This window comes from Myotis lucifugus, unplaced genomic scaffold (genome assembly GCF_000147115.1).
Source record: "Myotis lucifugus unplaced genomic scaffold, Myoluc2.0 scaffold_145, whole genome shotgun sequence".
Lineage (NCBI taxonomy): Eukaryota > Metazoa > Chordata > Mammalia > Chiroptera > Vespertilionidae > Myotis > Myotis lucifugus.
In genome coordinates, this window is record NW_005871193.1 from 3104116 (window position 1) to 3120547 (window position 16432).

At 43.6% G+C, this 16432-nt stretch overlaps 1 protein-coding gene across 10 annotated transcripts in view; it reads left to right on the forward strand.

The window, feature by feature from the left end:
* The window catches only part of LOC102420676 (membrane cofactor protein-like), a 26175-nt gene that overhangs the window by 3943 nt on the left and 5800 nt on the right, over positions 1 to 16432 (forward strand). For 2 of the 10 annotated variants that reach the window (XM_023758958.1, XM_023758960.1), the window contains exons 4-7: positions 5152 to 5243; positions 5802 to 5999; positions 10611 to 10793; positions 14458 to 14505. In XM_023758958.1, coding sequence (XP_023614726.1) covers positions 5152 to 5243; positions 5802 to 5999; positions 10611 to 10793; positions 14458 to 14505 — 521 coding nt within the window. The remainder of the gene's footprint in view (positions 1 to 5151; positions 5244 to 5801; positions 6000 to 10610; positions 10794 to 14457; positions 14506 to 16432) is intronic. The other 8 variants (XM_023758959.1, XM_023758961.1, XM_023758962.1 and 5 more) reach the window with 5 other exon arrangements.

Here is a 16432-nt window from a genome sequence, read left to right on the forward strand (position 1 = left end):
GGGAGCTCCTCAACCCCCTGATGGGCCCTGCTCTGTGCATGACAGGGGGGAGCTCCTCAACCCCCTGATGGGCCCTGCTCTGTGCGTGACAGGGGGGAGCTCCCCAACCCCCTGATCGACCCTGCTCTGTGTGTGACAGGGTACGGAGCCCCAACCCCCCTGATGGGCCCTGTTCTGTGAGTGACAGGGGGCAGTGCCCCAACCCCCTGATTGGCCCTGCTCTGTGAGTGACGGGGGCAGCGCCCCAAACCCCCTGATTGGCCCTGCTCTGTGAGTGACAGGGGGCAGCGCCCAAACCCCCCTGACCGGCCCTGCTCTGTGTGTGACAGGGGGTGGCGCCGCAACCTCCCCATCGACCCTGCCTTGAGTGTGACAGGGGGCGGTGCCCCAACCCCCCAATTGGCCCTACCCTGAGCGTGACTGAGGGTGGCATCGCAACCTCCCGATCCGCCCTGCTCTGTGCATGACAGGGGGTGGCGCCCCAACTCCCCAATCGGCCCTGCTCTGAGCCTGACCAGGGGCTGCACCTAGGGATTGGGCATGCCCTCTGCCACCCGGGAGCAGGGGAGCAGGCCTAAGCCAGCAGGTCGTTATCTCCCGAGGGGTCCCAGACTGAGAGAGGGCACAGGCTGGGCTGGGGGACCCCCCCCCCCCCCAGTGCACAAATTTTTGTTCACCGGGCCTCTAGTTTTAAATATAAAAGGATTATTGACAAGAAGGATGGTTTTCTATGATTATGCTACTGGTTTTCTACATGCCTCAGAGCTTTTTTGACCCCCCTTTCCTGTTTAGTTGATTTTTATAGTGAAATGCCAACATTTCTTTATTATTACATATTGTCAATTTTATAGGGTTTTTGTTTGTGGATTTGATGCAGATTTTATATTTAAAATCCTACAGTTAGAGTATTCCTATTTGAATTTATACCAACTTTATTTCAATAAATTATAAAAACTGCACCTTTACAAATCTATCCCCACCACCTTTGGTTGTTAATGTGATACTAATCTCTACACTAATAATTGTAATACTAGCCTCCACAGTAATGTATTTATCTTCCTTTGAAGGATTATTCTCTTAGACCACACAGAAAACAAAAATTATAGGTACAAACCATTGTTACAATAATGCTGGCTTTAATAATTGCCTGTGTATGTGCCTGCAGTGAAATGCTTATTTATTCATATGCCTTTGGGTTACTTTTTTTAATTTCACCGTTCCGGACTCCCTTTAGTATTTTTTGAAGGCAAGGTCTAGTGGTAACAACTCCCTCAGCTTTTATTTGTGAATAAACCTTAATATCTCCCTCATGTTTCAGCACAGTTTTGCTGGATTGAGGATTTTGGGTTGGCTTTTTTCTGTTTTTTAAATCACTTTGAGTCTATCAGTTCACTGTCCTCTGGCCTCCAAGACTCTGATGAGAAATCTGCTGATATTCTTATTTAGAATCCCTTGTACCTGATGATTCACTTCTCACAGCTTTTCAAATTCTGTCACTGGCTTTTGAAAGGTCAGTCGTTATGTTTCTTAGTGCGGATCTCTTGAGTTCATTTTACTTAGAGAATGTTGAGATTTTTGAATGTTTTTATCTGTCTTCCATCAAATTTGGGAAACTTTCAGCCATTGTTTCTTCAAATATTTTCTTTGCCCCCTCCTCTCTGTCTTCTCTTTCTGAGAGTCCCACAATGCATATGTGATCTGCTTATCGATTTCCCACAGGTCCCATAGGCTCTCTTCACTTGTCTTCATTCTTTTTTCTTTCTGTTCTTCAGACTCAATACTTTCCATTGGCCTTTCTTCAGGTTCACTGAATCAATTTCTGTCTGCTAAAAACTACCTTTAATTCCTGTAGTGAATTTTTCATTTTTTTTTCTTTATTGATTAAGGTATTACATATGTGTCCTTATTCCCCCATTGCCCCCCGACCCCCTACTCATGCCCTCACCCCCCTGGTGCCTGTGTCCATTAGTTAGGCTTATATGCATGAACAGATAACCTTTGGTTGATCTCTTCGCCTTTTTCATTTAAGTTAGTGTACTTTTCAATTCCAAAATTGCCTTTTGGTTTCTTTTTAGGTTTTCCATCTCTGAATTGATATTCACATTGTATTCATTCTGTTAGGGTTTGGCCAGGGATATGGGCTGCGAAAGAATTCACAACTGAGAAAGGAATAGATGAAGAGAGGGAGTTTCTTTTCTTTTTTTTTTTTTTTAAATATTTTATTGATTTCTTACAGAGAGGAAGGGAGAGGGATAGAGAGTTAGAAACATCGATGAGCGAGAAACATCAGTCAGCTGCCTCCTGCACGCCCCCTACTGGGGATGTGCCTGCAGCCAAGGTACATGCCCTTGACCAGAATCGAACCTGGGACCCTTGAGTCCGCAGGCCGACGCTCTATCCACTGAGCCAAACCGGTTAGGGCAATCTATTTTATTTTCCAAGGGAGGAAAGGGCCAGGTGCCTTTTGGCAGCACAAGGGGCCCAAGGTGTGTGGGGTTGTTCTTCTATAAGCTTAATAGGGAGTAAATGGCAGCAGTGGCAAATGGATAAAGAAGGGAGGGGGATCGGGGACTTCACCTTGACGTTTTCCAGATCCTGGAGGCTGTCCTGAGGAGCTATGGCTTGTTTGTCCTTTAGCCACAGATGTCCTGCAGAGGTGTCTATTAGCATCTTCACAAGCTTGTAAAACCTTACAGGGAAAGTTACAAAGGGTTCAAGGCTTGGGCGGCTTGGGTTTGAAAGGGAGGGAGTAGAGCTCTTCTACTAACTAGAAACTTTCTGGTGTAATTTCCCTAGAATCATTAAAAAGGCAGGAAAGGGGGTAATGGGGGAGGTGCAGCCTACTTTTCAAGCCTGCTTGAATAGAGGGGAACTTTGAATAGGGAAGTCTGCAATCTCCACATGCTTCTCATGGCTTATGCAAGGTTACCGTGAGGGAAAAGAGGCCTTTTCCTGTCCTAATACATTCATTTTTTTTCTTGATTTTCAACATTTCTTCCATTAGTTCTTTGAGCATCCAGGTTAACAGTTATTTTAAAGTCTTTGTGTATTTGATCTGGAATGAGGTCTTACTTTTAGTGATAATTTCTATTAATCTTTTTTTTTTCTTTGAAGGCACCATACTTTCCTATTTCTATGTATGCCTTGTGATTCTTTTCTTGAATGGGACACTTGAATTCTAATAATGAGGTAACTCTGGAAGTCAAATTCTCCTTCCCAGGGCTTGTTATTTTCTTAGCTCATTTTAGTGTTTTGATTGTTGTAGGGTCTGAGGATCAGCCAGATATGTAAACTGAAGGCCTTCTCAGGTCTTTCCGAGCCTTTCCCTGGGCAGGCACAGTCACCTAATTTCCCCCACCTGTGCATGTCCTAGATTTGATGTCTGTCTCCTGAAAGGGGAAAAAGCAAAAATTGAAAGGGGAGCAAAGGACACTGGATCCTTAAATATCTGGAAGTCATGTCAGTAGGCAATAAATGGGCTTGCAAGAGTGGGGGACATGTGACAATAATGACTCCCCACTTGGTGTCTTTGAGTTAGTGTTTTTTTGTGATCAGTAGTAGCAGTCAGTAATAAGTGCATAAATCCCTGGTATCTGTGAGGACAGGGTTCTTTTTTCACTCCCTGGTTCCTACAGGCTGTTTATAAGCTGCCCCAGGAGCACGTGCATAGCTGCCTGCTGTGGGAGTGGGATGGGTAGCTGCCATTGTGCTCAGAGCTGAAAGTGACTGATATTCAATCAATTTCCATGTCCAAGTCCTGCCTAAGTAACTACAAACCTTTCAGGGACACCAGAGTTGCAAAATAGTTACATCATGCACATTCTAGCATTGTAATTGTTGTTTAGGTGGGAAGAGAGATTCTTGGTGCTTCCTACCTTACCATCATCCCCGACTCCTCTCCTAATCTGTAATAATAAAAGGGTAATATGCTAATTAGACCAGATGTTCTTCCTGATGACCTTCTGGATGAAGCCAGAGATGCTAGAGAAGCCCAGGTCCCGGGTGCCAGAGAGAAAGAGAGATCAATTGTGAGGGAAGCCTTAATTCGTTGCCTCCTCTACACGTCCAGACTGGATTGGGCCCAAAACCTGGGTGTGTGCCTTGAACAGGAATCAAACCACTACCTTTTGGTGTACAGGAGGTCACTCCAACAAACGGAGCCACTCTAGCCAGGGCCTGAGGAGTATTCATAAGACTTGAAACTTAGGCAGCACGTTCCACATGCTAATTCATCTACTACTCACAGCAATCCCACGAGGTATATGTTATGCCCAGATTTCAAGATCCCCAAAAGACCACACCAGGAGCCAGCCAGTCCGATGCAAAAGCATAAGAGTCTGTATTTCAAGCTAGCTTGAGCTCCCCGTCCACCACACTCACCGACACAACGGCAAGCCAAGTGGCCGAGAGAGACCGCCGTGAGAAAAACCAGGGTTTTAATAGGGGGTGGAGTGAGGGGACTGTGGGCCCTGCCGATTGGCCAGGCGCAAGCTGGGTCTTGTTACATAGGATGCGGTAATTCTTATGGCGCGCACATCCCTCAACTGTCATTGGTTAGTTTAAAGAAATCCCAGGCGTGGCCAGCAGAGGCCTGGGCTTTCGGGAAGAAGGGGGTCTGAGCACATGGCTCCTACCCCAACATGGAGGATACGGGGCAAGATGGAGGGCATAGCCCTCACCCTTTCAGTATATACTATTATCCTCTTTTCATAGATGAGGAACCTGAGAAAGAGAAAGGGACTTGCCCAGCTCAAAGAGCAAGTCAGTTGTGGGGCTGGGACTCCAATGCAGGCAAGGAAGCTCTCGGGCCTGACCTCTCTACGCAGTCATTGTCCTGCCTGGGCAGAATGGCATGAACTCGGGCACAAGGGAATGTTGATGTGCCTGCTGCAGATAGCAGAGAGGCCAGACCGACAAGCACATGTGTAGATAGTTTGCTCTAGGTAAGTGTGTGCTCAAATGCAGCAACTCTCTCTTCCATTAAATTATAGATTTAGTTAGTACTTTCATGATAGGCTATTTAAGAAACTTTCCCTCAAACTACTATAGTGCAGAAAAACAACCATATAAAATTTTTCTTCATTATTGTATGCATCGTGTTAACTGGTTAAAAAAACAGCACAACAGTAATCTTTTTTTCTTCTTATTTAGATATTACTTAGTTGGAACACCAGTTCTACGTTGTGAACTTGCTGGAGATGGGAAAAATGTGGATTGGAGTGCTGACCCCCCACAGTGTGAAAGTAAGTATATTCTGTCTTTAGAATTTAGAGCAGTTCTCAAACTTTTGATCTTGATTTGACTTTATGCTTTTAAATTTAAAAAGACCCCCACATAGCTTTTCTTCAGGTGGGATATGGCTATTGCTATTCCATTATATTGGAATTAACCTTGAAAAGTTTTAAAAATAATTATTAAGAACAGTAAGCATAATACATATTAATATATACAACATATTTTTAAAGGGAAACCAAAATTTTCAAAAAAGTGAGAATATTGGCATTGTTTTACATGTTTGCAAACTCATCAATATGTGGCTTCAGTATAGACCTCGATTTAGGCTGTTGCATTAACACACCATTTGCACATTTGGCAAACTGCACTACATACTGTATGGATGAAAAAGATCATACTTTTTTTACATAGAAACTTTGTTTCATATAGATATTGGATATTCAACTAGATTATAGAAATCATATGTTAATGAATTTATTGAAGCAGTTCATAAGGCATTACTAATGCTGTCTTAATCTTTTATCTTTTCTTTTGCCTTTCCTGTCCTCTTTTTTTCTCTTTTTAAGAGATTTTGTGTCAACCACCTAAACAAATAGAAAATGGAATATTCAGCAATAGCCACAAGGATACATTTGAATATAATGAAATGGTAACTTACCGTTGTAATCCTTCGACTGGGCCAGATGAATATTCACTTGTTGGAGAGAGCAGACTGATTTGTTCTGGGCCAAACAAATGGAGTAGTGACCCTCCTGAGTGTAAAGGTAATAACATTTTTTATTTATTTTTTCATTTGTAAATAGTATGGAAATACTTTGTAAATACTCGACTAACAAGTAAACAGAATAGTTATATATGCTATTCTGGAACTGGAGCAAGCAGGAGGCTTGGGTTGCCCCCGGCGATGGAGGAAGCCAAGCTTCCCACCTGCCCTGGCCAGCCCTGGGCTTCGCTCAAGGCTACAAAGTTTCAATTATAGAAGATAAATAAATCCCAGATATCTGCTTCCAGCCCACCCTGGCCTCCGCTCAAGGAGGCACTGAAAAAAAAAGAAAAGAAAATAAGGAGAGACTGGGAGCTTGGGTTGCTGGGGGGTGTGGCCAGCCTGAAAACGGCCATCAGCCCCTCACCCAGGCTGGCCAGGCACCCCAGAAGGGACCCCCACCCTGAAGGGGGTGTGGCCAGCCTGAAAACGGCCCTCTGCCCTTCACCCAGGCTGACCAGGCACCCCATCAGGGACCTCCACCCTGAAGGGGATGTGGCCAGCCTGAAAAAAGCCCTCAGCCCCTCACCCAGGCTGGCCACACCCCCATGGGGTGAGGGTCCCCGCTGGGGACTTGGCCAGCCTGCAAACAGTCATCAGCCCCTCACCCACACTGGCCAGGCACCCCAGAAGGACCCCCAACCTGATCCAAGACACCCTCCAGGGCAAACTAGCTGGCCCCCATCCGTGCACCAGGCCTCTATCCTATATAATAAAAGGGTAATATGCAAATTGACCCTAACAGCAGAAGGACTGGGAATGACTGGTCACTATGACACACACTGACCACCAGGGGGCAGACACTCAACGCAGGAGCTGCCCCCTAGTGGTCAATGCGCTCCCACAGGGGGAACTCTGCTCAGCCACAAGCCAGGCTGATGGCTGTCAGTACAGCGGTGGTGGTGGGAGCCTCTCCTGCCTCCTCAGCAGCGCTAAGGATGTCCGACTGCAGCTTAGACCTGCTCCCCACTGGCAAGTGGATATCCCCTGAGGGCTCCCGGGCTGCCAGAGGGATGTCTGACTGCCAGCTTAGGCCCAATCCCCCAGGGAGCGGGCCTAAGCCAGAAGGTGGACATCCTCCGAGGGGTCCCAGACTGCGAGAGGGCACAGGCTGGGCCGAGGGACCCCCCATCCCCCGCGAGTGCACAAATTTTTGTGCACCGGGCCTCTAGTCTAATCTAATAATAGACAAACATGCTAATTGACTGTACCTTCGCTACACTTTCCATTGGCTAATCAGCGTGATATGCAAATTAACCGCCAACAGAGATGGTGGCTAATTTGCATATGTAGGCGCCAAGCAATGGAGCGAAGCCCGCTGGCCCTGGGCAGGAGCAGCAAGCGAAGGCCAGTGTGGCAAGCGAAGAGCGAAGCCAGCTGTGCCGGTCCCGCCCTGGGGCCCGAGCAGCGAGCAAAGAGCGAAGCCCGCCACGACGGCCTCTCCCGGCGAAGAGCGAAGGCCTGCGTTCCGGGCACCATTGGAAAACTGGTGCCAGCAGCCAGGGGAATAGGCCCCCGAGGGGCTGGGCTGAGGGACCCACCCCAGTGCACAAATTTTTGTGCACCGGGCCTCTAGTCCTATATAACAAAAGACTAATATGCAAATCGACCAAACAGCGGAACGACTGGTTGCTATGATGCGCACTGACCAACAGGGGGCAGACGCTCAATGCGCAGCGGGAGCACTACTCAGCCAGAAGCCAGGCTCACAGCTGGTGAGCACAGCGGTGGTGGCCAGAGCTTCTCTTGCCTCTGCAGCAGCGCTAGGACCCCTTGGAGTGTGTCTGATTGCAGGTTTAGGCCCGATTCTCCTAAGCCAGCAGTAGGACATCCCCCGAGGTGTCCTGGACTCGAGGGCACAGGCTAGACTAGGGACCCCCCGCACAAGTGCTCTAATGTTGTGCACCACGCCTCTAGTTCGAATATAAATATGAGCGATAGACTTGAAGAAGATATTTGCAAAGCACATATATATAGATCTCTGAAAACAAGTAAGAAAACATCCAATTTTTTAAAAATGGGCAAAATGTTTGAATAGACCTTTTCCACCAAAGAAGATGTATGGGTGGCAAAAAAGTACATGAAAAGTTACTCAATGGCATTAGTCACAGAAATGTAATTTAAAAGCACAATGATATACAACTAAACACCTATTAGAATGGTAAAACTAAAAGGGAAAAAACCATACCATTACAAAGATATGGAGTAATTAGATCTCTCATACATTGAAAGTTAAGAATGCAAAGTGGTGTGTGTATTTAAGAAAGCATTTGATGATTTGTTATAAAGTTAAAGATGCATTCACTGTACAACTCAGCAATCCAAGTAAATTAATCCAAGTAAATGTTCACGTAGAGCCCTATTATGCGAATATTTATAGCAGCCTCATAATCGTCTCACATTAGAAACAGCCCATCTTTCTCAGTTGGTGAATGGCCAAACAACCATGGTGCATCCATATAATGTAATAATGCTCCGTAATATAAAGGATTGCGCATCTAATCTTACAAGTACAGAGGTGAATCTCAAATGCATTATGCTAGGTGAAATAAGCTGTACTCAGAGGCTGTGATCCCATTATGACATTCTGGAAAAGAAGCATAGGGATAGAAAACAGATCAATGGTTAGCTGGTGGAAGGTGGTTGAGGGATGGGGACAGGGAGAGTTGATTACAAAGTGGCATGAGGAAATGTTGGAGGTAATGGAACCTTTCTGTGTCTTTACTGTGGTGATAATTACATGGTTAGTATTTGTGTTGATCAAACCTCATTCAGCTATGCACTTATAAGGATGCATTTTAACATATGTAGGTTATATCCAGTAATTCTGACTTACAGAAACCATTTCTGTGATTAATATCAGTTCAGCACAACAAGGAATAGATCAATGAACTTGAAGTGAGAACAATAGAAACCAACCAGATGATTTGAAAGAATTATTTTTTATTATCTCTAGAAAGACTTATAACCTGGGGAACAACTAGCAGTCAGATGTGCATGGAGAATAGCAAGGAGTCAAGTATGCATGTCATTGGAGTTCAGAAAGAGAGGAGAAACAACAGTATAGATGATTATTTGAATAATTATCCACATTTGATCCATAACAACCACCCCACAAGTCCAGGAAATTCAGTGACCCTAGCAGGATAAATAAATTTAGAAATTTTACCAAGAACCCCCCGCTGAAGTAACCAATCATGGTAAAACTTCTGAAAACAAACAAAAAGCAGCCAGTGAGAAGGGGAAAGCAACACCAACATATTACATTCGCCCCACCCCTCTCAGTAAGAATGACAGCTGACTTCTCTTAAGAAACTTGTAACTAGAAGACAATAACATCTACTAAACTGCTGACAGAAAAATAAAACAGGACACCTAGAAATCTCTGCCAAGGGAAAATATTACTAACCTACAGGTGTGAGCGTCTGCCCCCTGGTGGTCAGTGCACGTCTTAGCGACTGGTCGAGCGGTAGACAGAATGATGGACCTATGGGTCGGACACTTAGCTTATTACACTTTTATTATATAGGATAGGATTACTGGCTATATTCCCTATGCTGTACTTTACATCCCCGTGACTATTTTGTAACTTCTTAATCCCTTCATCTTTTAAGGAGAAATCTTTTAAAACTGAAGGTGAAATAAAAACTTTTTAAGATAAACTAAAGCTAAGAGAATTGTCACCACCCCACCTGCACTACAAGAATTGCTAAAGGACGTTCTCTTGGCTGAGGGGAAAAGATACCTGATGGACATTCAGGTCGACATGCAAAGAGGAAGAGCACGCTTCCAGTTTATTCTCATAAGATGCTCTCTGTACTTACTGCCAGTCAGTGTTTTATTTTTTTTTCCAAATTCTGCCAAACCCATTACTGGATCCTGAAATCAATCTAGAAGGTCAGGACCAGGGTTTTTGTTCTTGAGACGTAGAGTACAATGGGAAATACCAGAGTCTAAGTATTAACTTTTAACTTTATGTCAGGCCTGTAGGATTACATACTGGTTTACAAAGGAAAATGTCGTTTTTGGTTTCTGGGTTGGAATCCAAATGTATGGAAACACTGCCCTGACTCCTTGGCCTTTCTGTGTCTTGAACATCTCAGTTCTTGTATGTTGTCAGTCCCTGAGAACCTTCTCTCTGCATCTCTGCAGAGCCAGCTGCTTTCCAGCTTTCACATTTGAGCGGAAGCTTTTTCTCATCACAAGAGCCTCTCCTAGGAGCCTTTGTACAGAGCAGGGCACTGGACTCAGTGTCAGCGTGAAATTGTAACAGAGCCCTAGGGCCAAAGAGCACCCAAAGGCTGTGTTTGAACTTACTAGGAAATTGTCCCTGGGAGGCACACCTTTCTCAAAACTTGTCATTAATGGGGCGAAATGTAGGAAAGCCAATACACCTAATGACATCTCTTCTAGGTGGGAAAAGATGGTTGGATTGCGCCAAATCTATTTACCTGGAATTAAAATGCACGAATAAAGTTTTTAAAAGGAGATGAACATCCTGCCTTCCATTCCTGGCCTCTCTGTTCACAGTGGAAATGACGACCTTGCACTCGGTTTTCTCTCCTAGGCTAAAATAGCTTTTCATTAATTCTGAAATTTCTTCACTTTTCAGTGGTCAAATGTCCATATCCATCACTCCCTAATGGAACTATTGTGTCAGGATTTGGGAAAAAATATTACTACAAAGCAGGAGTTGAGTTTGAATGCAACCAGGGTTATTCCCTTGAAGGCAGCCGCAAAATTGTCTGTGAGGCTAATAATGCCTGGGTACCCGAGATTCCTCGCTGTGTTAAAGGTACAGAGTGTCTTCTACCTTTTTGTTGTTGTTTAGATTTGATATCTTTGAAATATAAATGACAGGGTAATTGAAGTGAAGCACTTTTAGTTTTATGTCTTAATATGACACATGTAGAAGTCACAAAGAATTCTACTTTTGTTACTTGTGTATTTTCATAGGGTTGGCACATTATGTATATCACACAGGTTATAAATTTTTCTTCTTTGACTTTATGTGTACTGGATAGCAGCCATCTTTAAGAAAATTAAATCATGGGTATTTTCATCTGAATAAGTTTAGAATGAAAAGACTTTAATTCCTAAGCGGTTAATCCAGTCAAAATTATTTTCTTTTCCAGTGTTGACTTCCCCTCCTCCCAGTACCACACCTCCGATTTTGAGTCCTTCAGGTTTAGTAACATCCTACTTACACTTTCTTTCTTTCTTTTTTTTTTTTTTATTGATTTTTTACAGAGAGAAAGGGAGAGAGATAGAGAGTTAGAAACATCGATGAGAGAGAAACATCGATCAGCTGCCTCCTGCACATCTCCTACTGGGGATGTGCCCGCAACCACGGAACATGCCCTTGACCGGAATCGAACCTGGGACCTTTCGGTCCGCAGGCCGACGCTCTATCTACTGAGCTAAACCGGTTTCGGCCCTACTTACACTTTCAAAACCTTTTAAACTCCTGGTGATTTTTAGAAATCATTTTAATTCCTAGATATTTTTTCATAATCCTTTAACTATCTGGTGATTTACACTCATTCATCATTTTTAGTAATGAAAGGAGGAAGCACATCTTTACAGCCATCCTATTTGTTTTACTTAATGATTCTAAACTTATTTGCCATGGTCCTCAGATGGAAACAGCTCTGTTAACTTGGCAAGTTATGTAAACTTTAAATGTGTTTATTTACATGTAAAATTGTTCAATACCTTCCTCACTGGATGGTAGGAACCTTTAGGTGGGATCCATTAAAACATTTAGCACAGTATCTGGCATATCCTAGTAGGAAGTTGTTAAAGGAAGCTACATGCCTTAACAGCATCACTCCAATTCGTCAGTGAACAAGAAGATCCATGGCTTCTGTTTTTTTAACATTTTTGTTTTCTGTCATCAACGTTGCTATTTTATCCATTTTAAAAGTGATCTATCTGATGATACCTTTACAGGGTATCTACCTGATCCAGGACAAAGTTTCATTTCCTGGACTGCAAACAGTTTCATTCTTTTTCTATAGTGAAATTTCAACTGGTATTTTCGGGTGGTGTCTCTAGAACAAGACCCATATTACTACTACCCTCCACTCCCATCTCATACAGTTATTCTTTTTGTCTTTACTGGGTCCTTTTTTTAAAAAATCCTCACCTGAGGATATGCTTATTGCTGAGAGAGAGAGAGAGAGAGAGAGAGAGAGAGAGAGAGAGAGAGAGAGAGAGAGAGAGAATGAAGGGAGGGAGGGAGGGAGGGAGGGAGGAAAAGAAAGAAACATCAATTGGTTGCCTCCCATATGCAACCCAACTGTCAATCAAACCCACAACCTAGGTATGTGCCCTGCCTGGGAATTTGAACCTCAACCTTTTGGTATATGGGAACATGTTGTAACCAACTGAACCACCTGGCCAGGGCTTCACCAGCATTTTCATTTGGGAATAGAAACTAAATTTTATAGCAACTGAAATACAGGGAAAAAACTTACTTATTGAAATGAAATGGAGGACTTGTTGCATGGAGTACTCATCAATGGGTCAGCCTTGAGAGATCATTTTCATGCGATGGAAGGAGTTCTCATCCTGATTTCAGTGCTGCTTTCTCTGGCTTCTCCTTGGTTTCAGCAGAAACAAGAGACAGGAGCAGTAGTGGGAAGACCGTTAGCCTGGGCTGACCTCACTCAGGGCCCTCCATAGGTTCTGCTTTCTCATGTAACATCATTTCTGTGGGCTTTAATTTACTGTTGGTTAATGAGGGTGTTGAACTCAAATCTCAATCATTGGCTTTCAATTTGCTTGTATATTTTCTGTTTTCCTAAGACCTTAAAAATTGAGGGAAGTTACGCATGTTAACATGGTAATTAGAACACCTTTTTATAATCCCTGTATATCTGGCCCCTGGTAGCCTCCTTGAGTATCTCAGTTGAGCGCTGTGAGGTTTGGGGAGTGGGGTGAGAAGAGATGGTTTTTGCATGTGAAGTTTATACTCATTGACCCCACTGTGTTTTCGCACATGTCCTAGTGGGTATATGCACTGTGGGATACTGTTTGTTGATACGCTCTTTTGAACAAGTTGACCATGAGAATTCATAAAGGGTTTATAAAACACCTTTACAATTTAGCATTTGAAAGAAGAGCAAATTGATTGTGAGAAAACTTTATAGGGGTTTTGTATTTTTTAATAATTTTTTTACTGTTGAAAGTTTATATATAATTTTTTATTGTTGAAAGTTTATATATTTTTTATATGCCCACTTTTTCCCCCCGTTGACTCCTTCCAGTCTCCCTCCCCTCAACCCAGGCCAAGTTTATAAACTATAGAGTTTTTTATTTTTTAAATAGTTTTTATTGTTTTCAGAGTGGAAGGGGAGGGAGAGAGAGATAGAAACATCAGTGATGAGAGAGAATCATTGATTGGCTGCCTCCTGCAGGTCCCACATTGGGGATTGAGCCTGCAACCCAGGCATGTGCCCTGAACCATGGTCTCCCTGGTTCATGGGTCGACGCTCAACCACTAAGCCAGTGGTCCTCAACCTTCCTAGTGCCGCGACCCTTTAATACAGTTCCTCATGTTGTGGTGACCCCCAACTTCATTGTTACAAATTGAACATAATTAAAGCATAGTGATTAATCACAAAAAACAATATGTAATTATATATGTGTTTTCCGATGGTCAAAGGGGTCATGACCCACAGGTTGAGAACCGCTGCTGACTAAGCTATGCTGGCTGGGCAACTATAGCATTTTTTAAAATATCAAAAATCAAAATTTTTCATGGGCCTGTGAAATATAATTTGTTATTAGTTAAAGAAGGAATCAGTAGTAACATGTAATAATGATAAGGTAGGTCTAATTCTGCTTATATGAAAAAATATCCAAAAAGTGCTGAGTGAAAAGAAAAGGATAGAAATTATGTACTGTAGCATAATGCTGCTTGAATGGTATTTTTGAAAAGAAACATATGTTTAGCCCTGGCTGGTCTGGCTGGGTTAGTTGAGCGTCCTCCAAGCACCGAAAGGGTTGCTAGTTCGATTCCTGGTCAGGCCACATGCCCATGTTGCGAGCTCAATCCACTATGGTGTTATGTTCATGAGGCAAGCAGTCAATATTTCTCTCACATTTATGTTTCTTTCTCTCCTCTCCCTTCCTCTTTCTCTAAAAATCAATAATAGCATATTTTAAAAAATAATAAACATACAAATGGTTATTTTGATCACTTTTAAAAACTATTTTTAGTTAACTTCTGTTATTTCCATTATAAATACAAAGCTGTAGTGAAGATTCTACTACATTGTTATGTATTTTTAAAATACATATTTAGATTAAATGCCCAGAAGTAGAATTGCAAAGTTCAGAAAGTATCTGAATTTTTTATTTTAATGACTAATTAATATTTTTTTAAAATAAAAATTAAATTCATAATATCGTATTGATAAGGCTGATGAATGGTATCAACATTGTTTTTGCAGATGTCAAGCCTATTCAACCAACCGAGCGTCCAGTTCCAGGTAGTCCAGGTTCAAAAACTCTTTGTCCTACTTCTACTGTTAAGAAGTTGATAACATGATGGGTGGAAAATGAAGTCATGTATTAATTTTCATTTCTTTAATTATCAGATAAGCTTTTTGGTCTACTTTACTTATTTATGTCCTTTGTTCTATTAGGTTTCTTAATTATTTGTGTTGATTTATCAGAACTCATTATAAATTTAAGCCTCTTTTACTTGAAATGAACATTGTTTTCTAGGTTCCCTCCCACCCCCCCCCCCCATTCGTTATTTTTACCAGTCAGTTACCTTTTAAGAATTTCATACTATTGGGTATAGATTGCTTTATAGAACTTTCAATTATATAAGTAGTAGTATATGAATATAAATTTCTAGAATTTCAAATATTACAGAGTAAAGAATCTCCTCTTACTCTAGTCCATTATTACTGTTTCTATACATTAATATCCTATATATGTAGATCTACATATTCTGTCAATTTTTCTTTTATCCTAAAAACAGCATCATGCTGTTCATGTTTTCCTAAAACTTTTTACACGTACCATCTTAGATTTGGGTTTGTATTTAGATTTATTCCCATCCTTTTAATGATGACTTTAATATATGCCATATTTTACTCTTGCAGTGGTCATTGATATGGGCAGAAGCTTTACATTTATAGGTTGCTAGCTATATCCGTCACTTCCCTAATGGCTGGCTGTGAGTGTTGTGTCTTTCTATAAAAGCTTTAGGTCTACCCCACACTTCAGTTACATAAACATTTCAACCTTGTGTTCTGGTTGCATTTTTGCATTTTTTTAAAAATATACTTTTATTGATTTCAGAGGGGAAGGAAGAGGGAGAGAGAGATAGAAACATCAATGATGAGAGGGAATCATTGATTGGCTGCCTCCTGCAAGCCCTCCATTGGGAATGGAGCCCACAACCCAGGCATGTGCCCTTGACCGGAATCGAACCCGGGACCCTTCAGTCTGCAGGCCAGCGCTCTATCCACTAAGCCAAACTGGCTAGGGCACATTTTTGCATTTAAATTGTTGGTACATCTGAAATACTCATTCTATACAAGAGGCCTGGTGCATGAAATTCATGCACTGGGGGGGGGGGGGGGTCATCCCTCAGCCCAGCCTGTGCCCTCTCACAGTCCGGGACCCCTCAGGGATGTCCACCTGCTGGCAGTCAGATATCCCTCTTGCTGTCCGGACTTTCACAGTCCAGGACCCCTCGCTCCTTACCACCCACCTGCAGCGGAGGCGGGAGAGGCTCCCACCAACACCGCTGCACGCATAGCCGTGAGCCCAGCTTCTGGCTTTGCGGCACTCCCCCTGGGGGAGCGCACTGACCACCAGGGGACAGCTCCTGCATTGAGTGTATGCCCCCTGGTGGTCAATGTGTGTCAAAGCGACTGGTTGTTCTGCTGATTGTTCCGCAGTTTGGTCGATTTGCATATTAGGGTTTTATTATATAGGACTAGAGGCCTGGTGCACGAAATCCATGCACTGGGGTGGGGGGGTCTCAGCCCGGCCTACGCCCCCTCGCAGTTCAGGACCCCTCAGGGATGTCGGCCTAAGCCGCCACTCAGATATCCCTCTTTCAATGCAGGGCTCTTGCAGTCCAGGACCCCTCGCTCCTTACCGCCCACCTGCTGCGGAGGTGGGAGAGGCTCCCGCCACCGCCGCTGTGCTCGCCAGCTGTGAGCCCAGCTCCTGGGCTTAGCGGGGGGTGTTGGGGGAGCACAGCTCAACCATAAGCTGGGCTCGCTGCTCCTTAGTGCTGGCCCCGCCCCCCACCCTCTGGCTGACGGGGGCCTGTCCAGCCAGGGAAGGGGCTGTGGGAGGTTGAGACGCCGAGGTTGTGCGCCATCCAGCCTCTGTGGAGGCACCAGGCCTGTGCTGCCACCTCTGCGGAAGGCACTGTGGAGCTCGTCCCACCTCTGCGGA